The sequence below is a fragment of the Lepisma saccharinum genome, chromosome 28, assembly GCF_977018435.1.
Source record: "Lepisma saccharinum chromosome 28, izLepSacc3.1, whole genome shotgun sequence".
Lineage (NCBI taxonomy): Eukaryota > Metazoa > Arthropoda > Insecta > Zygentoma > Lepismatidae > Lepisma > Lepisma saccharinum.
In genome coordinates this window covers 2,517,611-2,542,375 of record NC_139256.1, presented here as the reverse complement: position 1 = coordinate 2,542,375, position 24,765 = coordinate 2,517,611, and the positions used below count along the sequence as shown (strand labels likewise).

Sequence of the window (24,765 nt, the reverse complement as noted above, 5' to 3'; positions counted from 1 at the left end):
CATGGCCTGCCCACCTAAGTCGTCTTGATTTAATTATTCTAATAATATCTGGACATGAATACAAATTATGTCGTTCTAAATTTAGTAACCTTCTCCACTCTCCTGTCTTCTCATCCCTTTTAGGTCCAAAGATTTTCCTAAGGATCTTATTTTCAAATAATCTCAATTTATGTTCCTCTTTCAATGTAAGGGACCAAGTTCCACACCCATATAATACTACAGGCAAAATTACTGTTTTGTATATTTTAACTTTTAGTTTCTTAGATAATAAACGAGAAGACAAAAGTTTATGAAGAGAGAAGTAACATGCGTTTCCTGAATTAAGCCTACTTTTTATTTCCTCTTTAATATAATTTTCATTTGTTAATATTACTCCTAAGTACTTGAATTTGGAAACTGGTTCAAACGAGTTATCAATAATTAGATTTTGATTATTACCTAACACTAGGATTCGGCCTGTAAGCACATATTTAGTTTTCTCGGTCTCACATCGTACATAAATATTTTACAGTGTACATGTAAAAGCGGAAGAAGATACTTACGAAAATACAATAATGTTAAACTAGCACTTTCAATGAAGACGAATGTAGATTAGTGGCACTTACTTTCTTCCTGCTGCAGTAGATCTGCCATTTCTTCTCCGAGGGCAAACTCAACATGGCGGCCTTGTTGGGAGCCGTGAGGTCGAGCTCCTCCTGTGCAAGAAAATTACAAGTTTAGAAACAAAAGTTATTTTATGCACTCGAAACTTAGAATATTCTACAGAAAATTAAATACATTTTTACAAGATTGACCGACTCGTTTCAAAATTATGGTCATGGCTACACACAGAATCAAGAATAAGTAAATTGACAATAGTAAGCTCACACATTAAATGCATGAACTTCTAACGATGCTCTTTTGATGCATCTGAATATAGAGAGAAATGCATGGAAGGGTACTTTCACAAACTGCTGTTTCATGAGATGCGCTAAAATCAAGGTATGAAATCACTGCATATGTCATTAAATATATGTTAATTATTAAATAAATAAATCATAATATACAATATATTATATGCACTGTCCTTCATTCAAATTAGATTAGAAATTGATTTGCGTGACTAGAGGTGGGATTGAGAGCTATTAAGAAAATAATAATTTTCGACATAAAAGTTTTACGCGTTATATTTATATACTTTGTGGTAGATGACGAATGGCGATGAGAAATGGAAAAAGAAATAAGTCGGACTAATTTCTTTGTTCTGAGAATTGCTGGGTTCAGTGTTCTTTGTGTATGTTTTCGATATTATTCCAGTAAAGTATTTTCGACTCCAAAACAAATTGTTTATTTGTTGTTAAAACAAAAACTTTAGGACAAGATCGTTGGTGGGGGGGGGGGGGGCGGTCCCCTTCAGGGAATTCGCACCCTGAGTAAAATACATGAATTGCAGGGCGACGCCAAATGTGGGCCATGGTCCACCCTGTCAAAACGCAATAGTCAAATTTCGTGATAACAGTAAAATGAATGTAGAGATAATGAGAGAACACAGAAAATTCGAGCCCAGGATCTCTTCTTCGGAGCGCGATCTCCTAATCCATGTTAATTAGTTTATAATTTTTAATGAGAGGAAGAGACTTGACAAAACTTATCTTGCATATCTTCCGAATGATCCAGTCTGGGTACAGACCCCGAAGGTAAATTCTCCGAAGCATGTACCAGGAATGGTATTGTCTAGAGTTGGCAACAGCCTGATATATAAAGTGCAGTTGTTCGACGGATCGACACGAACGGTACACGTCAGGTGGCTACGAAAACGTGAGTGTGAACCAAACCCCTCATCAACAGATCTACCTGATCCAAACCTTGAATCGATACCAGAAGGACAGCCGGAGGATGTAGAGGGAAGAGATAACCAAAAACAACCATATACAGACGCTGGGCACACACCAATCAGAAGATCGAATAGACTTAGGAGACCTCCTGATAGATACGGTGAGACCAACACTTAAAACAAAAAAAGGAGACTCCAGGAGGAGACGATAGACGCATGATAAGAGGAAGAAGAAGAATTTGTATTCTATAGCATGTTATTGATTGGTTGTTATAGTAACACAGTGTGTGTAAGATGTACGTGAATGGCTTCCAGGCATTAAAGTTAAGTTGTTAATTTGAACCTACGTGTTTGTATGTCTTGTAAATGTATAGATAAGAAATCACACACACACAACAACAAGCCGTGAACTGTATTCCAACCTAATATTAAACACATTTGCAGCAGGAATGATGTACTTTCAATGGTGGTGAAAATTCAAGCACATCAGATTGAAAACCACCAACTTTCCCCTCGTTCCATTTTTCGCATTCTTCATAAAACGTAGTGTAAGGGTACCACGTTGCGCTACCTTGCTAACTTCAGAACTGATGATTTTATTGTCTAGAACAAAACCTGATTTCTCACAAATGGATGATTTGCTTTCCTCATAGCTTCATGGACAACAATGACACGATTTATACCAACTGAGGATGGATGTCTCGATTCAGGAACTGTGGAACTTCGATTGAAGATTGTCTCGATTGGGGATGTGTTCTGTGAACCGGTTTGCTATAGATTTGAGGTTGTCCTAACTCAGGGTGTCTTCTTGACTGTAGCCCTAGAGTGGGAGTGACTCATAGGGTAGACATTCCACCGCTTGAACATGCACGTGCACGCGAGGTTCGCGTAGCAATGGAACGATATGATTCCTAACCTAACCTAACCTTTTTTGTAGCTAATCAGTGGTGATTTATTCATTCTAGTTTTTTTTACTTTTAACCACTGTTATTTAACCTTTTGGATCCAAAGCGTCTCGAACGAGATACCCAAATGTAACCCTCACGATCCCAAGCGTCTCGATCGAGACGCTGTGTCAAGGTCGTAGTTTTTACGTTATAACTTTTCTATTTTTGGCTAGAATTTCGATTTTTTTATATTGTTCCTAACACATGTATTTAACAGAAATGTTTTTTGCACCTTTTTTTTCTTCATGAAAATGGAGGTGAAAAGGCGGGAAAAGGGACTTCTCTTTTCAAGGGAAAATATAAATTTCAAACATTTCAACAATTTTTAAAAATTATTTTTGGGGGTTTTCTCCCTTCCCCCTCCATATATACGCCAAATTTGCATAAATTTTGCATTTTGTGCATTTTGAAATTTTTGGGGGGGCGGGCGGAAACGCCATTTTTTAAAGAAAAGTATTTGAGGGGATTTCCCCCCTTTCCCCCTCCATATGTACGCCGAATGTGCATAAATTATATATCGTCTGAATCTGTGATTCATTCTTCTTACAACGGTATATCTTTCATATCTCTAGGGGATTTAGTTTCTGAGCTATAGTCATTTCAAGGTACCGCTGCATTTTGAAGCTTGAATCAGTGGCGTGTCCACCATTCCTTTTGGGGGTACAACTCAAGTTACATTGGTCATACGACAATGATGCAAATATTTTTGTGTTCCTTATATGCCAGCGATAATTTCTATGTGCATTTTGAACTTTTCATATCATTTTTTCGGGGGGCGGGGGGGGGCGAAACCCCATTTTTTTTTAAAAAAAGTATTTTCAGGGGATTTCCCCCTTTTCCCCTTCATATATACGCCGAAGGTGCATAAATTATATATCGTCTGAATCTGTGATTCATTCTGCGTACAACGGTATATAGTTAATATCTCCAGGGCAAATAGTCTCTGAGCTAAAGTCATTTCAAGGTACCGCTGCATTTTGAAGCTTGAATCAGTGGCGTGCCGACCATTCCTTTTTGGGATGTACAACTCAAGTTACATTGGTCATATGATAATAATGCAAATATTTTTGTGTTCCTTACATGCCAGCGATAATTTCTATGTGCATTTTGAACTTTTAATATCCTTTTTTTCGGGGGGGGGCGAAACCCCATTTTTTTAAAAAAAAAAGTATTTTCAGGGGATTTCCCCCCTTTCCCCCTCCATATATACGCCGAATTTGCATAAATTTCATATAGCCTGAATCTCTGGTTCATTCCGCGTACAACGGTATATCACTCATCTCTCTAGGGCAATTAGTCTCCGATCTACACTTATTTAATTGAAACTCTGCATTTTGCTCAAATCGGCTTGGGCACCAAGGGGGTTACATGTGAAAATGGCCTTGGGACTCAAAAGGTTAAAACAGATTTACCAACGTTTCGGAGGCTTCATCTGCCTTCGTCTTCAGGGTAGCGTGTCTAAAGCCTTGATCGTGACCTTGACGTGGTCATCTTAAGAAGTGGAGCCTGACCACTGTTAATCCTACCTGGCAACTTTGTATATAGAGGTCCCTGTGACCGACTGACGCGGTAGAGCCTAGGCCACCAAGAATAATCCTCCAAGGCAACCATTTAGACACGCTACCCTGAAGACGGAGGCAGATGCAGCATCCGAAACGTTGGTAAATCTTTTTTAAATAACAGTGGTTAAAAGTCCAAAAAACTAGAATAACCTAACCTAATTTTGTCTTTTCAAGATGATTTGGACTACTATCTCCCCTTGCTCCTAAAGGTCAAAATTCTCAAGAAATCGGTCCCTTCCCTTAGGCAATTAAAGGACATCCTCAATCCGGACAAATTCCACCGAGACATCAAATCTGTGATAAACACATCCCGAATCGAGACACTTTTCAAAGAGATCCTGAATCAGGACATCCTGAATGTGGACGTCACCAATGACACGACTAGGATGTAGAGGATGTAAATATCAGTGGCGCAGGAACGGGGGGGGGGGTACAGGGGTACATTGTACCCCCGCAAATTTTTGAAGGGGGGTACTGTACCCCCTAAATCCGTAAATCCAGTTGTACCCCCTGTACCCCCCTTTGGTAATTTGACAGCAGACGGAAGGTGTTACTGTTAAAATTACCTATTATCAATTCGCCAAATAAAAAAATGTATTATTGTTTATAAATTTTAAGCATTATAGTCCTTACCACAGAAATTCAAAACATTTAATTGTAAACTTATTATACTACATTGTGCTTGCTACTAGTTACTTCATTGACCTAAGTTCCTGGAAACCTCTTTAAGGAGATGAAAATTGTTTAAAATGTGTGTGGAACGATGGAATCAGATTGACTTTCAGACAATTACGCTGCAGACGATTGCTGCTTTGCGTAAGGGGGGGGGGGGAGTACATATTTCTAAAGCAGTGGTCGCCTCGATTCGAAGATAAGATACAAATCTTCATCAGAAGAGTATATGACTGACCCCATTTTCTTTTGAATATTTATAATGGAATTTTCCGAAACGGAACACTTACACGAACGAGACGAGACACGACAGACCAACTTGGGGGGGGGGGGTTACAATGCACTCCTGTACCTCACCCATATTTTTCATAAATTTGTAAGACGGTGTTGGGAAAACTATACTTAAACCTATATATTAAGATATCTATATATATATTTTTTTAAAAAATAGAGTGCCGATTAGCCTATCTGAGAATGAGGTGAATTTGGAATAAGTTTTCATAACTTCAGAGTGGAAACCGAAAGAAAAATAAGCACAAACAAGAACGAGAAGGACCTCACCACACAGGAGACGAGATGAGGCTGTGACAATTCTCGACTCATCGCATCGCGATATCATTCCTAGGTGAAATGAAATCTTTCCTAGACATTTAAACAGGGTGCAATTTGCGATTTTATCAGAGGGGGGACTATTTTTTACCTATGTATTAGGTATACTTATAATTGGACATTAATTGCTTAAAATCTAATTGTGATATCGAATACAACACAAACACAACGCCATTTTATGTTAAAAAGGACAAATTGTAAGAAAATTACATTAGTCAGATGAATGCACGAGATAAATGAGACTCACTGAAGGTTCTATTGGTAGATTTTGGATTTGATTTACAAGGTCTCTGGGAGTAAGATGGGAATATTTGATTGATTGATTTGGTTTATTTTACTTCGCATTTCTGCCACTTTTGGCTAATCGCGAAGATGAGGATGAGTGATGATGATATGATGAAATTGATGGACACTCAAAAATAACACCCATGGGCAGGCCAGGATTCGAACCTGGGACCTCAGGCGTCTTAGCGCGCTATGCTAACCCCCTCCGCCACGGAGTCCGGCGAGGTGGGAATGTGTTTTGGATTTCCTTTGTAAATGCGAAAATCTTTAACTGTGACGCGCACATGCTTCTGCTTACATTACAGTTTACATTTTCACATAAACGAGAAATTGACATGTCATCCTAAAACACACGCACGTATCTGCATTTAATACCACTACATACGAAAATAAACCTTGGCCGGCTCTTCACATTGTCCACCAAAAATTGAAAAAAAGAATAAACTTTTGAGCGTATGGCTTTCCTTGCTACTTCTGAGAGCTGAAGGATTTCGGTTTTGCAAATGTACCGAATGATATTACTTTCAGTACTTGAAGAGCGTCATTAGGTACAGCTAATTATATTACAAATAAATGATTTGTCAAATTTTTCACAAATATTTCAAAGTTAGACTTCTTACTAGTTGATTGGGAACCATCTGAACTCATTTTTTTTCTTTTTTAATACAACACCCTATAGATGTCTGAGAAAATACCAAATACATGGCTTCTAAAAGGCATTGGATGTGGTACACATCTGCCATAAATTGTTTAAAGACATTTTGGACTTTGAAAATTAGAATGAACGGAACTGAAGTGGAACTCTATATAATGTAGTTTCTATATCCAGTGGGTGGGAGATGATTATTCCTGGTTGGGGTGGCTCAAGATCCCCCTCACTCCTGATTTTCCGTTCCGTGAAATCCAAATAAGTCCAGAATGAGGTCCAGAGCTTAGCCTTATATGTTTCAGAATTGTTATCTGATTTTAATTTTTTTTTAAACTTAAATTCTAACAAAAACAATGAAAAATATTTATGCATATTTTGCATTAAATAACAGGACATTCGTGTGTGCTGTTCTAAAAGAGAATATTTCTCGTGGCTTCATATTATACCTAGGTATCAAGGGCGTTTTTGTGGGGGTCCAGGGGGTCCGGACACCTCCCCCCCCCCCGAAAGACTTACCAAGTAGTAAAAGTAATTTATCAAAATATAATTGTTTAGCATTTGTTATACTCAATATCCATCAATGCCAATACCATGCTTGAACAGCGTAACAATTAAAAGTTAGGATGCGGCAGAAATATCTCCCGAATTTCATTTGTGAATAACAAAGCAACAATAGATGTTATGCAAAACTTTATTGCACAGTTGGAAAGAACAAGGTTGACCATTTTATTGCACATTTGCAAAGAACAAAATGTTCAACTTATTTTTTGTCAAAATTGCCACAAGTCACCATTTTGTGTGACATAGTTGACTTTGTTTTAAAATGATATCGTCCAAATGCCGATCTGCACAGTGTACGCATTTCTGAAGTCTCGCCCTGAAGTTCTGCATTACCCTCCTAGTCATGTCTGGTCGGTATTGCTGCTGTTCCTGTCTGATACCATCTTTCAGATCATTGGCTGTCCTCGGCCTTCCTTGGTAAACTTTAGCCTGCAGGTACTCCCACAGAAAGAAGTCGCAGGGTGCGAGCTCGGGGGAACGAGTTGGCCATGGAGGGTCACTTCGAAGTGAGATCAGACGCCCTGGAAACATTTCACGTAGCACGTTCATCGATACGCGTGCTGTGGCACCATCCTGTTGGAACCACACAGCCAATTTGCCACGTTCGTTCGATTGCGGCTGCAGGAAGTTGCGCAACATCCATACATAACGGTCAGACGTTACATTAACTGCGTGCCGTCTTCCTCAAAAAAGTAGAGGCGTTCATGGAGTTGTCTCGGTACATATGGGAAACAAAATGGTAATCCTTGTTCTTTCCCACTGTGCATAACATCTATCGTTGCTTTGTTATTCACGAATGAAATCCGGGAGTTATTTCTGCTGCACCCTATATACTCGATGGTTTCTCCGCTGAACTTATTGGAAGGCAAGGAATTTGACTCATACGGCTTTGAAGGATTCCAAAGATTTATGCACACTACTAATGATAATATCCATAAAATATTAATCACGAACTTTACTTTTCGTTAATTGGATCTAACTCCTTTTTTGTTATTCAATAAATATTCAATTATCTTTCTATCTGACATTAAATTCCTTGCCAGGGCAGTTGTTTTTATGCAAATCTTGGCGATCTTACCTACACGTACGCTAGATAATGAATACTTGCTGTTATATTTCTATTCTTTTACTATCTTTTACCTATTCATGTAATAATAACAGGACATATTTAATTAATTAATATATTAATTTAATTAAATATAATTATCCTAATTATTATCATTGCGACACTTGATTGGATATACAGGGTGTTGCAAAATACCTGTTACAACGCTTGGGAGGTGATTCGACAAGTAAAAACAAGTAAAAAATGCCATGTGAAAAAATGTCGAAATCGGCACCGTTTTCGAGTGACAGGCGTGCGAAAATTGCCTCACACCATGTTTATGGCACAATAACTCAAGAAGGAAGAAATATATCAATGTCGGATTAAAATAATACAAAGAAAGTCGTGCCTGACGAATACAATGGTGCATCAATTGAGGCCCAGTGTAAATTGCGCAAGGGGACTCTCAAAGAAAGTGGGGAATCCCCTGATGGAAAATATAGGAAATTTACTACTATTTTCTACATAATGTTGAGATCGGAATGTAGCCAGTAAAAAATGACGACGTATGTCCACATGTCCCACTACTGCTGGGACACCGTCCCACACTCGGGAAATAGGAAATTCACTCGAAAATGACGCTATGCCGTCAAATTACGCTCAGATTGATTTCAGCTAATTGATACAGAAAGCCCCACTAGAGGCGCTGTGAGTGTAGGTCACCTGTTACGTATTAGTGTTGGTGGATACTACGTAGAGAGTGTAGTCGACCGTTGTTTTTCCTGTCTTGTTCTGCGTCTCGCAGGGTGGAGTTTAGTCTTGCGTGTGTGTATGGTTGAATTGCGCCAAGGAATATTGTACGTAGAGTACGTATTCCCGTGTTCTTTCTCGGTTTGCAACAACTGCGTGGACACCTGTGTAACATTACGTGGGTGCTCATCACGGTAGTTGTGATCCGTCACTCGGAGGGAAAGTGCCCCTGTTGCTGGGCAGTTCTCGAACAGGACAATGGTGGAGTACTCTACCCACTTGCTTGCTGATATGCATCTCGTTTATGGAGAGGCAAACCGAAACAGCCGTGAAGCACGGCGTTCGTATCACGAACGTTTTCCCAATAGGCGGTTACCAACACATGCACTCTTTCAAAGACTTGATGCTCGACTGCGTAAAACTGGATCTCTACTACCCCGTAGGTGGGATTGTGGAAGCCCCGCACTGTGCGCACTGTGCAATTTGAAGAGGACGTGTTGGACGCGATACGAGACCGTCCTGACACCAGCACACGTGTCAGTGCTCGTACTCAACAAAGCCACCATAGCAATGTGTTCCGCGTTCTTCAGGAGGAGGGATTGCACCCATACAAATTGCATAAGGTGCACCACATACTGCCCACGGACTTTCCCCTACGCATGGATTTCTGCCACTGGTACGTGCAACAAACTCTTGCCATTCCAGATTTCCCAACAAGAGTTTTGTGGACCGATGAGGCAATATTCACAAGGGACGGCATGTTCAATAGTCACAACAGCCACGTCTGGGATATGGACAATCCGCATGCAATCATTGTGCGCCATCATCAACATAGGTTCGCAGTGAATGTGTGGTGTGGCGTAGTAGGTGACCGCTTGATAGTCCCGTACATTTTGCCCTCTACTTTGTGTGATGGGAATTATCGGGTGTTTCTACATGACGTATTACCTGAACTTTTGGAAAATGTGCCACTGGCAGGTAGACAGCATATCTGGTTTCAACACGACGGCGCCCCCGCACATTTCGACCGGGGAGCCAGGGCCTTACTAAACGATATTTTCGGCGATCGTTGGATTGGCAGGGGTGGACCTTTACCGTGGCCACCTCGTTCCCCCGACCTCACACCACTGGATTTCTTTGTGTGGGGAGAAATGAAAAGGCTCGTGTATGAAACCCCTGTGGAAAGTGCTGAGGATCTCGTTGCTCGTGTTAGTGCCGCTGCTGGGACAATTGGTGACATGCCAGAGGTATTTGCGCGTACAAGACAATCAGTGCTTCGCCGATGCCATCTTCAGGGTGGCTACAAACAAGCAGAAATGAAATTCCCTGACTTTTCCAGGTTTTCCAGGACAAAATTTACATTTTTCCCTGACAATTACAAAGTTAACTAAATCGATTTTTTTGCAAATATAAATAATAAACTCACAGAGATCCACGTATGGTTTTGTTAAGTACCAATATTATCTTCTATGAAATTGACTTAATTTCTCTATTCTCTACGATTTGAATTCAAACTGCAAAATAGTGAATTTGGAAAATTATTACAATTCACAAGGTAGGGAACGATTACAGAATTTTTCATATGCAGTAAGTTTAAAATAAAATACTTGATTATTTTTAAAGTTACGACTAAATGAGATAAGAGTGAAGAGTGATTGATTAAGAAATACAATTTGTAATTTATCAGTCTCCTTAGCTATACATTCTCCGTATTATATGTTGATATTTCCACTGAGGTTTGGAACCCTCTGCTTGCAAGAACCATGAGTGCGGACTCATTTTTCAATGCATAAAGCTACTTCTCTCTTCCCTGTAAAGCAAACAACTTAACTCTTGCATATAAGTGAAACAACTGAATCGAACAAAATAAAGTGTGTGAAACTGACAATATGCAGTTATACCATTAATACTGACGAAAAGGGTATGTAGGTATTAGAAATTGAACGCAAGGAATTTATAGAATTGCATTGTATAGGTATCTGATTTAGCTAACCACACATTAAAACAGGAACACTCTAATAATAAAAGCTTCTGAAAGTTCATATACGAGGGGCATCCTGAAAAAAGCTCCTCCAAAGGTGCCTATACTCAGCACTAGTGGTCGGAGAGCTACACATCTGGTACAGTTGCAATGCAGCCGTTTTAGGACAGTTCTAGGTTAAAGATTGCAGCTCTCATACAGTCTCCCACCGACTGCGATGTAGCCTACATTGCACGCTCAGAATTTGGCACAGAGCCACCAGCAATCGTGCCAGGTGTGCAGACCGGACGTCGTGAGTGATAGTAAGGTCAGACGATGGTGCAGACAATTCACGGAAGGCCAATCGAATGTGCACAACCCCATACAGCTGAGTACACACGGGTACTTTGCATCACTTCGGGCGAGAGATCTTGGACAACTCCCTGTACAGCCCTGGCCTTGAATGTACCGACTTTCATCTCTTTGTTTAACTGAAGAGGTTTCTGGCAGGACAAGGATTTGACAGTTAGACTGCGCTAGAGATAATGCCAGTCTTTGCTGTCAGACACATATACCATGGGCATACAAAATTTAGTGCCATGCTACGACAAATGCCAGAACAACGGTGGTGATTATACCGAAAATTAGGTTAGGACTCACTGTTACTAATGCAATAAATTACAACTGATATTCTTGTTTTATTTATGCCTAATCGGTAGGGACCTTGATATTTTGTTATTTTTTAAAAAATTGGTGTATTTTCTTATTTTTTATTTTTTACTACACGGTGTTATTTTCCCCAAAATTCACGTTTTCATTTTAGCGCATTTTCTGGCAAATATCTGAAATTATACCTTCATGGTGTTTTTAAACTACTGTTTCAAAGTAAGTCAAATGGCTTACGCCTCTTCGTGAGAGTTTGATATCTTCAAAGTTATTTCGGGAAAGTTATTTTCCATACCCCTTTTTTAATTTTAAGGTAAGGATTTTAGATAATGGAATTTTCGCCGTATATACTGAAGGGTGCATAATGACCATAAGTGGCGACGCACCCAAAAAATTAAAATCAATCAATCTCACGTGACAGATACCGATATATTATGGCACCAAAAATTGGCATTATCTTTTTTTCACTTGTTAAGTTGAAAAAATCGTGGGAAATACATGATTTAATGTGGCTGTCGGAATTATTCCATGTACGTATAACTCTATAGTTTACTCTTGAGTAAAATGTTGGAAAACTTGCATGTTCTACGTACACAAACATGGCCTACAAAAGACAAGAATGTTGGATTTCATGGAATTTTTCGTTGTTTTAGGACATTTCTTTAAAAAAAATCGCTAAAAACGCCAACAATTCACATTTTATGCCAAATTCAAATTATTTCGAACGGACGAAAAATGTGTCCAGACATCATCACTGCACATTCCTAAACATAACTTCGCAGCAATTACCATTTTCCACAGTTTTCGCGTTTGCGAAAAATCAATGTCCCTACTAATTGGAAATTACTTTCTGGCCACCCCTCGTATAAATCAGTAGATGGCAAGTGAAAATTTAGCAGGGCTGGCAGAGAAAAGTCAATTCTTGAAGAAAATTATTTGCTTTTATGATTGAATGATTCGAGTAAATATGATATTCAAATATTTACGTATCTATTATTAGTATTTTATTTCATAATATTGGACATTAACCTTACTCAGTGAGAGATTAATGACCATCTCTCATGAGTTTAAACAGACAGGAATTTACAGTGTTGCAGTAAATTTGAGGTTGGGAGCATGCACTTGCCAATTTTTATAACGTTCACTAATGCAGATTTATGTTTCACTTTTTCGTGATAGTATTCAATATATATTCCATTTGGTTATATTCTTCTTGATATCTAAGAATAGTGCAATGTCATTGTAAACGTATGTTAACTTGTGCAAAACCAGTAATACGTCAGGACGATTAAAGAAAACCTTCGTAAGCACTGCTACATTAAATAAAATGAAGTGAGCCAGAAGAGTAATAAAATTCCAGCAGCATATTTGCAGTCTAAAGCTCTTCTTGTTTATGCATTCGATTTTTGTTGGATGTTGCAGTCCATGCAATTTCTGTCGCATGTTGTAGTGAGATACTTTGTCGGGTGGCGATATTCGACAAAAATCGTATGTATCAATGGAACCTATTTGTTTCCATGTTCCTTCAGTTTGCCCAACAAAATGCCTTACTACGACGTCCGACAACTATCGGACGGCACCACCTGCTCTTATCCCCTCCATCTGTTGACAAGTCCTCTTACTACTCCCATACGGACAAGAAAAAAAAATTATAATTCAATGCATTTTCCACGTAATATTTAGAGGCTTAACATTTACTCCCCCGATGATACCATATGGTATCATCAGTGTAAGGTCGTACTCGCCCGATGATACCAAATGGTATCATGGTGCTGATTACGAAATGAATGTGCTTTTTGGACCTTCAAACACTTAAGTTTGGGTGGAAACTCTGACACAGGTCTGGAGCAAGCCTGGAAAATTCATATTGATGACCAACCTCCCCCTTCTCTGCAACATATCCATGCCACATTTCCGAACAGAGTTTCACATTTTGGCTCATTATTCAACTTGTATGGCACCCAGGAACATGAAACATGTTTCATTGTCTTTGGACACGTCCATTCTTTGAAGAGAATACTAAGGTTTGCACCTTATCCTTAAAATAGCGGGAGAAGAGGAGGTAAACTTCACATTTTTATGTTTTTTTCATTGGAATTCGGGGGTCGGGCTCCCCCAAACCCCCTTCCTCGGTCAGGCGTTCTGAATTGTACACGGTTGTATGCTGTGATGTTCTATCTGAAAAACAAAACTTATCTGAAGTAGATTGCTCCCATAGTGCCCGAGTTATAACAATTTACCTCTAAAAATTCAAATTACATATTTTTCGTAAAAAACAAACACATTTTGGCTTATTATTCAACTTGTATGGCACCCAAGAACATGAAACATGTTACGTGCTCTCGAGAAATGTCCATTCTTTGAAAAGAATACTAAATTTCGCGCCTTCTCCCCAAAATAGCAGGGGAAGTAGGAGCAAACTCCAAATTTTTGTTTTTTCCATTGCAATTCGGAGGTCGTGCCCCCAGCCCCCCTTCCTCGGTCCGGCGTTCTGAATTGTACACGTTTGCATGCTATGATCTTTTAGCTGCAAAACAAAACTTATCTGAAGTAGATTGCTCCCATAGTGCCCGAGTTATAACAATTTTCTTCCAAAAATGCAAGTTACATATTTTTCGTAAAAATAAAAAATCACATTTTGACTTATTATTCAACTTGTATGGCACCCAAGAACATGAAACATGTTTCATTCTCTTGACAAATGTCCATTCTTTGAAAAGAATACTAAAGTTCGCGCCTTCTTCCCAAAATAGTGGGAGAAGAGGGGGCAAACTTCAGATTTTTGTTTTTTTCTATTGAAATTCGAGGGTCGCGCCCCCAAACCCCCTTCCTCGATCCGGCGTTCTGAATTGTACACGGTTGCATGCTATGATCTTTTAGCTGCAAAACAAAACTTATCCGAAGTAGATTGCTCCCATAGTGCCCGAGTTATAACAATTTTCTGTTCCCGTGCAGAGTTCCATAACGATATCTTTAAATTAAATTTAAAAAAAGTCAATGAAGACGAAATTCCCTGACATTTCCCTGACTATTTTTGACACCTCAAATTCCCTGACTTTTCCCGGTTTTCCAGGTTTTCCAGGTCTGTCGCCACCCTGCATCTTTGTCCTGAAGTCAATGGCGGACATTTTCAACAATGTCTCTGAGTATACCGGTGTTTGTGAGCCCCTATCATCACCGCATAGTGACCTTTAGTGAAAGGTGCGAGTGAAGATGCTGGATATCGCTGTACTTCATACCGTCGATCTGCAAGTGCGGAGGTTGTGCGCTTCTCAGTGGAATTCCTTCTAGATGTGCTGTGCCTGGAAATGTTACATGCCATTGTGTGCGTTTTCTCGCCGTTCTCCGTCTTCATTCCTTCGAGGATTACCCACTTTCTTTGGGGAGCTCTCTTGTAGTATACGTATGTATATCCTGACGACATGTGGCCATTGTTTAACTTTTGTTTTTCGTACTGCAAAGTAGTGTGTCAACATTAAGGGATTGAAAACGTTTTTTTATGATTTTCCAGTATTTTTTTCCATTTGGGATGGTGTCCCAGCAGTAGTGAGACATGCGACAAATTGGTTTCTTTTCTTCTTCGTACCGCAATGTGAACCGTGTACAACAGGAGATTTGCAGTTATTTTCCTATTTCCCGGGTGTGGGACGGTGTCCCAGCAGTAGTGGGACATGTGGACATACGTCGTCATTTTCTACTGGCTACATTCCGATCTCAACATTATGTAGAAGAGAGTAGTAAATTTCTTGTACTTTCCATCAGAGGATTCCCCAGTTTCTTTGAGAGTCCCCTTGCGCAATTTACACTGGGCCTCAATTGATGCACCATTGTATTCGCCAGGTACGATTTTGTTTGTATTATTTTATTCCGACATTGATATATTTCTTCCTTCTTGAGTTATTGTGCCATAAACATGGTGTGAGGCAATTTTCGCACGCCTGTCACTCGAAAACGGTGCCGATTTCGACATTTTTTCACATGGCATTTTTTCCTTGTTTTTACTTGTCGAATCACCTCCCAAGCGTTGTAACAGGTATTTTGCAACACCCTGTATATATATATATACAGGGTGTTGCAAAATACCTGTTACAACGCTTGGGAGGTGATTCGACAAGTAAAAACAAGGAAAAAATGCCATGTGAAAAAATGTCGAAATCGGCACCGTTTTCGAGTGACAGGCGTGCGAAAATCGCCTCACACCATGTTTATGGCACAATAACTCAAGAAGGAAGAAAGATATCAATGTCGGAATAAAATAATACAAACAAAATCGTACCTGGCGAATACAATGGTGCATCAATTGAGGCCCAGTGTAAATTGCGCAAGGGGACTCTCAAAGAAAGTGGGGAATCCCCTGATGGAAAATACAAGAAATTTACTACTATCTTCTACATAATGTTGAGATATGAATGTAGGCAGTAAAAAATGGCGACGTATGTCCACATGTCCCACTACTGCTGGGACACCGTCCCACACTCGGGAAATAGGAAATTCACTCGAAAATGTCGCCATGCCGTCAAATTACGCTCAGATTGATTTCAGCTAATTGATACAGAAAGCCCCACTAGAGGCGCTGTGAGTGTAGGTCACCTGTTACGTATTAGTGTTGGTGGATACTACGTAGAGAGTGTAGTCGACCGTTGTTTTTCCTGTCTTGTTCTGCATCTCGCAGCGTGGAGTTTAGTCTGGCGTGTGTGTATGGTTGAATTGCGCCAAGGAATATTGTACGTACAGTACGTATTCCCGTGTTCTTTCTCGGTTTGCAACAACTGCGTGGACACCTGTGTGACATTACGTGGGTGCTCATCACGGTAGTTGTGATCCGTCACTTGGAGGGAAAGTGCCCCTGTTGCTGGGCAGTTCTCGAACAGGACAATGGTGGAGTACTCTACCCACGAGCTTGCTGATATGCATCTTGTTTATGGAGAGGCAAACCGAAACAGCCGTGAAGCACGGCGTTCGTATCACTAACGTTTTCCCAATAGGCGGTTACCAGCACATGCACTCTTTCAAAGACTTGATGCTCGACTGCGTGAAACTGGATCTCTACTACCCCGTAGGTGGAATTGTGGAAGACCCCGCACTGTGCGCACTGTGCAATTTGAAGAGGACGTGTTGGACTCGATACGAGACCGTCCTGACACCCGCACACGTGTCATTGCTCGTGCTCAACAAACCCACCATAGCAATGTGTTCCGCGTTCTTAAGGAGAGGAGGGATTGCACCCATATAATTTCCATAAGGTGCACCACATACTGCCCACGGACTTTCCCCTACGCATGGATTTCTGCCAATGGTACGTGCAACAAACTCTTGCCATTCCAGATTTCCCAACAAGAGTTTTGTGGACCGATGAGGCAATATTCACCAGGGACGGCATGTTCAATAGCCACAACAGCCACGTCTGGGATATGGACAATCCGCATGCAATCATTGTGCGCCATCATCAACATAGGTTCGCAGTGAATGTGTGGTGTGGCATAGTAGGTGACCACTTGATAGGCCCGTACATTTTGCCCTCTACTTTGTGTGGTGGGAATTATCGGGTGTTTCTACATGACGTATTACCTGAACTTTTGGAAAACGTGCCACTGGCAGGTAGACAACGTATCGGGTTTCAACACGACGGCGCCCCCGCACATTTCGACCGGGGAGCCAGGGCCTTACTCAACGATATTTTCGGCGATCGTTGGATTTGCAGGGTTGGACCTTTACCGTGGCCACCTCGTTCCCCCGACTTCACACCACTGGATTTCTTTGTGTGGGGAGAAATGAAAAGGCTCGTGTATGAAACCCCTGTGGAAAGTGCTGAGAATCTCGTTGCTCGTGTTAGTGCCGCTGCTGGCACATTGCCAGAGGTATTTGCGCGTACAAGACAATCAGTGCTTCGCCGATGCCATCTTTGTCTTGGAGTCAATGGCGGACATTTTCAACAACGTCTCTAAGTATACCGGTGTTTGTGAGCCCCTATCAGCACCGCATAGTGTCCTTTAGTGAAAGGTGCGAGTGAAGATGCTGGATATCGCTGTACTTCATACCGTCGATCTGCATGTGCAGAGGTTGTGCGCTTCTCAGTGGAATCCCTTCCAGATGTGCTGTGCCTGGAAATGTTACATGCCATTGTGTGCGTTTTCTCGCCATTCTCCGTCTTCATTCCTTCGAGGATTACCCACTTTCTTTGGGGAGCTCTCTTGTAGTATATGCACAGCCTGACGACATGTGGCCATTGTTTAACTTTTGTTTTTCGTACTGCAAAGTAATGTGTCAACATTAAGGGATTGAAAACGTTTTTTTATGATTTTCCCGTATTTTTTTCCATTTGGGATGGTGTCCCAGCAGTAGTGAGACATGCGACAAATTGGTTTCTTTTCTTCTTCGTACCGCAATGTGAACCGTGTACAACAGGAGATTTGCAGTTATTTTCCTATTTCCGGGTGTGGGACGGTGTCCCAGCAGTAGTGGGACATGTGGACATACGTCGTCATTTTTTACTGCCTACATTCATATCTCAACATTATGTAGAAGATAGTAGTAAATTTCTTGTATTTTCCATCAGGGGATTCCCCACTTTCTTTGAGAGTCCCCTTGCGCAATTTACACTGGGCCTCAATTGATGCACCATTGTATTCGCCAGGTACGATTTTGTTTGTATTATTTTATTCCGACATTGATATCTTTCTTCCTTCTTGAGTTATTGTGCCATAAACATGGTGTGAGGCGATTTTCGCACGCCTGTCACTCGAAAACGGTGCCGATTTCGACATTTTTTCACATGGCATTTTTTCCTTGTTTTTACTTGTCGAATCACCTCCCAAGCGTTGTAACAGGTATTTTGCAACACCCTGTATATATATATATATATTGGAGGCTGAATTTTGTACCCCCCAAAATGAAAAACGTTCCTGCGCCACTGGTAAATATGATTCAGCTGCAACTTCTTGGGTGTCTAATTTCCATAACAAATGAATACTGGATAAAATAACTTTTAAAAAGTTAAGTACCTTGTGTTATTTTCCACCAGTAACATTCCCACCTCTGCTGCTGAATCAAGTCCTCAAATCTATGTCAAAAGTTAAGGACAACAAAACCCAAGAGATTTATGCTGGCTAGGGGTCCAGGTTCCAGAGCTTCGTTAGCCTTTTTTTTAAAAAAAAAAAATGCAGTTTGCACGGCGTACTGCATGGAAGGCAGGATGCAGACTATCATCATGGACGTCCGCAGGATTTTTTCCAGAGAGGGGCAAGGAAGGTATTTTTTTCCAGGGGGGCAAACAAGGCACATTTTCCCCCAAAATAGTATTGTTTCCTAAAAAACATTGGTTAAATTTGAATTTATGATGTGCATGCAATAATTAACACATATTATTGTGGCTACAATGAAATTAATGTGTGAAATGCATAATTTTTGGTTCACTTTCATCTTCCAGGGGGCGGCCACGGCCCCCCTTGCCCCCTTCCGGATGCCCATGCATGTGGTAACGTCACTGCGTGGGGTCCCAGTTTCGATACGTGGTGATTCGGATCCCACTTTAAACTGTACCTTCATTCACGATTAGCCTTTCTGTGCATAACATGGACTTAAAAATAAACTCAAATAAAATAATAAGTATTATAAACGCAGAATGGAAAACTGAAGAAAGAGAAAAGGCGAAGACAAAAAGAGGAAAGAAAGGAAACTGAAATGCGAATAAACAATATTGAAATTGAGGAAAAGAAATGGAACATACAGAGATGGGAAAAGTACAAAATGTGCAGGTAAATGCTAGCCCGAATTTCTTTCCAATTAAATATACGGAGAAAAGAACAATGCCACCGCGAAATCTAAAAAAAAACCCAACGAATTTCATGAGAAAATTACATCAATTTTGTGGGTAAATAAAGCCCCCCCAAAAAAAGTACAAAAAGATAATGCTCATTCGCTGCCATTATATGCAAAGTCACTGCCCCTATTCAAGGACGGCGTTTGCTTAAAGTAACACCCTCCCCCCCCCCCCCCCAAATGACCGCGCTTGTAATAGAGAGAAAACGACCGTCCTGTTTCATCTCCTTTCCACAAACCGCTTCGTGAGCTTGCTTCTGGGTGAATTATCGACTTGGCGGTCAACGAAAATCAGGCGAGATGATATCTGGTAGAAAGTAGCGGCTCTCTTTAATGAGATCACGAAGTTTATCATACGCATTGTAATGCTGAGAGAGGAATTGGTACATTAGCGACTTTCCTTTGGGGTGACCCACTGCAACTGACAAGATGTGAGGCAAGGACAAGGAACAGACGAAATCCCACCCTATATTTTCAATGGTTATGCTTTGAAAGGATCCTCTTTTGAAAATAAAACATTCCTTGAAAATGTAGGGTGTTTTTTTTGTCCTGTCCTTCGTACAGTCACGGACACATCTGGGTTGGAAAGATTTCATTGAAATTGAATGGCAATGTTACAACCCAGAAGTGTCCGTGACTCTACAACACGATTGTATCTTCTAGGCATTTTCCCAACAGCTGTTCTGCCCAGTGCCAAAATCTCCAGAGAATAGAAATATACAAAATCATCGTCTTATAGGTCTTCTTTTTGCTCCTGCACAAATATTTTAACAATATATATATTGCCATATTTGTAGCCACGTCAAGAAAACTACATCTGAATTCCAACATAGTTTTCTGCCCAACAGCTCAATAGAAACATATCTTGGAGAAAAACTCTTCACTACATACGTACTATATACGTAAATACAGTGCTAGATAACAGGGGCAAGTAAATACATAGATTTTTAAAGCTTTTGACACAGTAAATTATACTAAAAACTAAACTAGGAGCTTTCATTTGTTCCTTCTCCTTAAGAAAACTCATGACGTCGTACTCAACGAATCCGAAACGAAATATTTCGCATACAGGCCACAACATCCATTGTATTTTTAGTATGATCTGGGATACTTGAAGGGTGTTTTCAATTTTTGCTACTAATTAATGACTTGCCGGAACGTTTCAATAATTGTAATAGACTGCTGTTGGCAGACGATCTAAAAAGGAAAGGAATGTGAAATATTGTGATTTTGAAAAACCATACAAAAGCGTAATAAAACATCGATATTTCTCCATGATATTTATGATTTTTTTTCAAGTAATGAAAACAGTCGGACGACGCTTATTGAAGCAAGTTACATAACCGGTAGAGTTTTATTTTTTATTCCATTGTGCCACTAATTGTAACATTAACTCTCTCACTGGCCACCAGCATTTTGAGTTCATTAACAAAAATATATTTATATTAACATATAGAAAACATTACATATGCTAACCAAGGCAATCTATATTTCAGTAAAAAAATAATAATAAACCGTGACGTTTCAACCCTCTATCAGGTTTTCTTCAGACTTTAAACCAAAATAAAATGAAATAAAGTTCAAACAGGAATATATATATATATATATATATATATATATATATATACGTATATGTATATACTGAAACTTCTTCACCACTGAAATATAGACTGCCTTAGTAGTAGTGTTTTTGTTGTCGTGAAAACAAGACTTAATCGGGTAACCATAGGAACAGTACATATTTTAATTCACATTAAATTTTGTGCATAACAATATAACAACACACAGACACACCCAATCCCCCCATCAAAACACATCAGCCACGGTGTCAACTTGAGGATTCTTAACTGAACAACCAAATCGAAGAAATGTCAATACCAGCTTACTACGTAGATCACAGCTGGTGGGGGAAAACTTTCAGCATTTTTAAGAAGCGCTGGAGGATATTTTACAACCTACCGCTCCTCTGAAAACATGAGCTCAACAATACGGATCCTTGAGATCTGAAGAATGCTTCAACAATGGCCTGAGGGAAGAACTCAACTGGGTTGACGAGGAAATCGTGATTCTGCCTAAACTGCGACAATGGATTTACAAATACTGCATGAAGGAAGTAATCTGTCTTCTTGAAAGGGCTACTTTGTAGAAAGATACACTCTTGTTATTTGATTATACGAATGTGTATAACTAAGATCGATCGGTATTTGTTTCAACAATACCTTTATTGGGGTGAGTGGGGCGTTTCTGATTAGCTCGCAACATTTTAATTGGTTCGTTCTTGCAAAGCAGGTCGTCCAAATATCTGGACATACGGCTGCACGTTCTCCCAATGATCTCTCAAAATCAATCGGAATTTTCCGCAAATAAACTATATTGCCTTTTTCGTTCGAGTTGCCCGCGGAACGACGGCTAGCTCGGCGGGAAGTAAGATCGCATCTGCCGGCATTTGACCCACAGCTGTATCTACGCTGACTTGCCACTGGACGCGTCAGTGTCTCATTATCCAGATAGCTGGTGTCCAGTTTGCACGTGTTTGTGAAGTGTTAAGGTGTTACCAAGTGTTTTAGATTGTTTTGTTTTAGTTTACGTATTACTGGTGCTTTTCTGCAGTCTAATAATGCCACGCTATCCGTACAATTTGAAACACCGCATTTTTATGCACGACTCTTACGTCATTGCAAATTCTTGTCGGGAAATTGAAATACGTTTTGCAGCAGAATTCTCAGATGTTCCTGTTTCACACAGAGGCAGTGAGTGTTCGGATACTTGTGAACAAATTTAGGTAATCAGGGTCTGTTCTTGATAAGAAGCAAAGGGTATAACGGCGTGTGCTTAATGAGGAGAAACCAAGTACGATCAAAAATCCCTCCGCCGCTTTGCACAAGAAACAGATATGTTCATGACGTCTGCGTGGCGAGCTACCAAGCTTTCAAACCTGAAACCGTACATTAGAAGAATTGAAAAGGTATCAGGAGGGAAATTGAAGCAATTTTGGAAGAACTGATACGCAAATGTATGAATGCAGGAGGGGGATTATAAAATTTGGGCACCTAGGCTATCGTTTGTTTTGGATCCTGCCTACAATATTATTAACATTATTATTTGTATTAACAGTTTTGTTATTATGGTACTTCATTTCCACGTTATATATTGCTAACTCTTGTATACTTTAAAATATAGATACCTAACAGAAGTGAAAATGTAATGTAATTCTTATGTTACAGTAGTAATTGTATTTTGTTTGTTTTATTGTACTAGATTTTGCGGGTTAAGTGGTAGAGCAACCACAGGCTGAACTTCGCCCATGAATAAAGTATTTCTAATTCTAATTCTAATAAATTCTGCTATTCTTTTTAGAACACGGAACGACAGCTATCCACTGGCATTTGATGGTAAAATACTCACAAAAATTTCTCAGAGCAATTTCAAGATTTGGAAAAATCACTATTAAATGTTTGATGTAAGAAGCTATTTAAACACTAGAAACTTCTCCCTTCTTTCATGAAATAAGCAAGTAAAGGACTTTACATGTTGTTTCATTTTGCAATTATCAGAATATTCAGGAATATTAATGGTCGATGGTGTTTGTCACTTATGCCTCTTCAGCTTCTCGTTTTTGTGCGGACCCTAGGCTATAGTCTAGTGTAACCCTCCCATTTTGTAGTACAGTAGTTGTTCAATTACAATTTACAACAAGCATGTTTGGTCCTTATCATACTGAACTTACACAGTTTAATGTTTGGTCCTATAAAGCTAGTTTAACAAAAGAGGGGTGACAATCAATATGCATGAAATATATACTTTCAAGTCAAATTAATAGTTTATATTCACTATTATTACCACCACTCTATACACATCCTGTTTCGTCAACATTTCGTGACATTGCATTCACAATGAAATTAACACGCATAGTATAAATACTATCTTCTCACAAAAAATCTACACGATAGATTATGAGCACACGTAATGATTTTCCCATCATTGTTTTCTTGGAAATTGCGTGTTTCTGCAAGTTACCTAACCATACTCACTGAACTTACGCATTGTTAATGCTTTTCACGAAACAACATTCCAGGGTCTACGCCGTGTCAATTGCAGATTCGCGTGATGATTTTTTAATTGTTATTACTCACAATGTAAATGGAAAGAAAGGTTTTTAGCTCGTCTTCATGGTGAAAGCAGGTGGATTCGTATTTGAGGTTTGTAGCCAGAACTCGGGCCGCTTGTTGCTAACTCAAACAATTTTTACAAGGAAAAAATAACACATTTATCGAAACATTACTACCATGGCGATATACTACTAATTAACAAACTCTCTAGCCTTCTTAAACCCGAAGGTTTATTGCTGCAGCAACACAAGCCTTCCATCTGTCCCTATCCTGTGCAAGATCAATACAATCTTTTCCATCCTTACCGATTTCCTTTAGATGCATCTCAACGTTATCCCTCCATCTTCGTCTTGGCCTTCATACAAGTCTCTTTCCATCAGGCTTCCCAAAAAAGAATCCTGAACATTTTTACTTCCTCTCCCGTTCTTGCCACCTAAGTCTTCTTGATGGCGATATTCAAAGTGTGTATTGTAATAATAGACTAAATAAGATGTGGCGGAATTGTCAGCACATCGCGCTACGACGCCAGGGGTCCCGGGTTCGAATCCTGGCCTGGGCATGGATGTTTGCGAGTGTCCATTCATCAATTTCATGATACCGTATCATCACTCATCCCCATCTTCGCAAATTTGCCAAAAGTGGCACAAAAAGCCAAGTCAATTAACGCAAAGCAAATCAATCGATCGATTACGGAAAAAGTTGCTCCGAGCAGAATAAAGCAACACCAAATTCCATGAGATTCAAGTCTATAACCTATGTCTATGAAGCCTAGTTTAGAATGTTAATAATAGGGTATGTAATTCTAGTTTAAATCAATATCTTCACAGAACTAATAAACACAGAACATAATACAATTAAAGATTTCTAGATTTACCAAGTTAATCAAGAAATACATTTAATTATTCTACAACTAAACTGTAACCATACACTTCTATTCAATCCTTTCTTCTAATCGTGCCAAACAGGGCATATTGAAATTTAAATCCCTATTACCTAACTTTCACGAAAAGAAAACATAAGTGCATAGTATAGGAGGGGTGACCATCCACGTAGTACACCCTGGACTGCATTTTGCAGACAAACGATGCTCTGGCGACTGGTCCTACGGCAAGTATAATTGTGCGTGTTGTCCTGTTTTTTGTTCTTATGTGTGACGAGTGCTTTACAGCCTCAGCTTTTAACGCAAGTCAGAATATTTTACGATTTTAGTTACGCAACGTTAGAGTTGTTATTTGTAACGGTAAGGGGCTGGACCCCGTATAATGTGACGGGTGCAAAATAGCCTAAGTGCTGACGCACCCCAAATTTTAAACTCAAAT

At 39.8% G+C, this 24,765-nt stretch overlaps 1 protein-coding gene across 6 annotated transcripts in view; it reads right to left on the bottom strand.

The window, feature by feature from the left end:
* Nucleotides 1-24,765, bottom strand: part of DAAM (disheveled-associated activator of morphogenesis-like protein) — a 460,107-nt gene that overhangs the window by 169,470 nt on the left and 265,872 nt on the right. For all 6 annotated transcript variants that reach the window (XM_083114203.1, XM_083114204.1, XM_083114205.1 and 3 more), the window contains one exon: nt 606-695. In XM_083114203.1, coding sequence (XP_082970329.1) covers nt 606-695 — 90 coding nt within the window. The remainder of the gene's footprint in view (nt 1-605; nt 696-24,765) is intronic.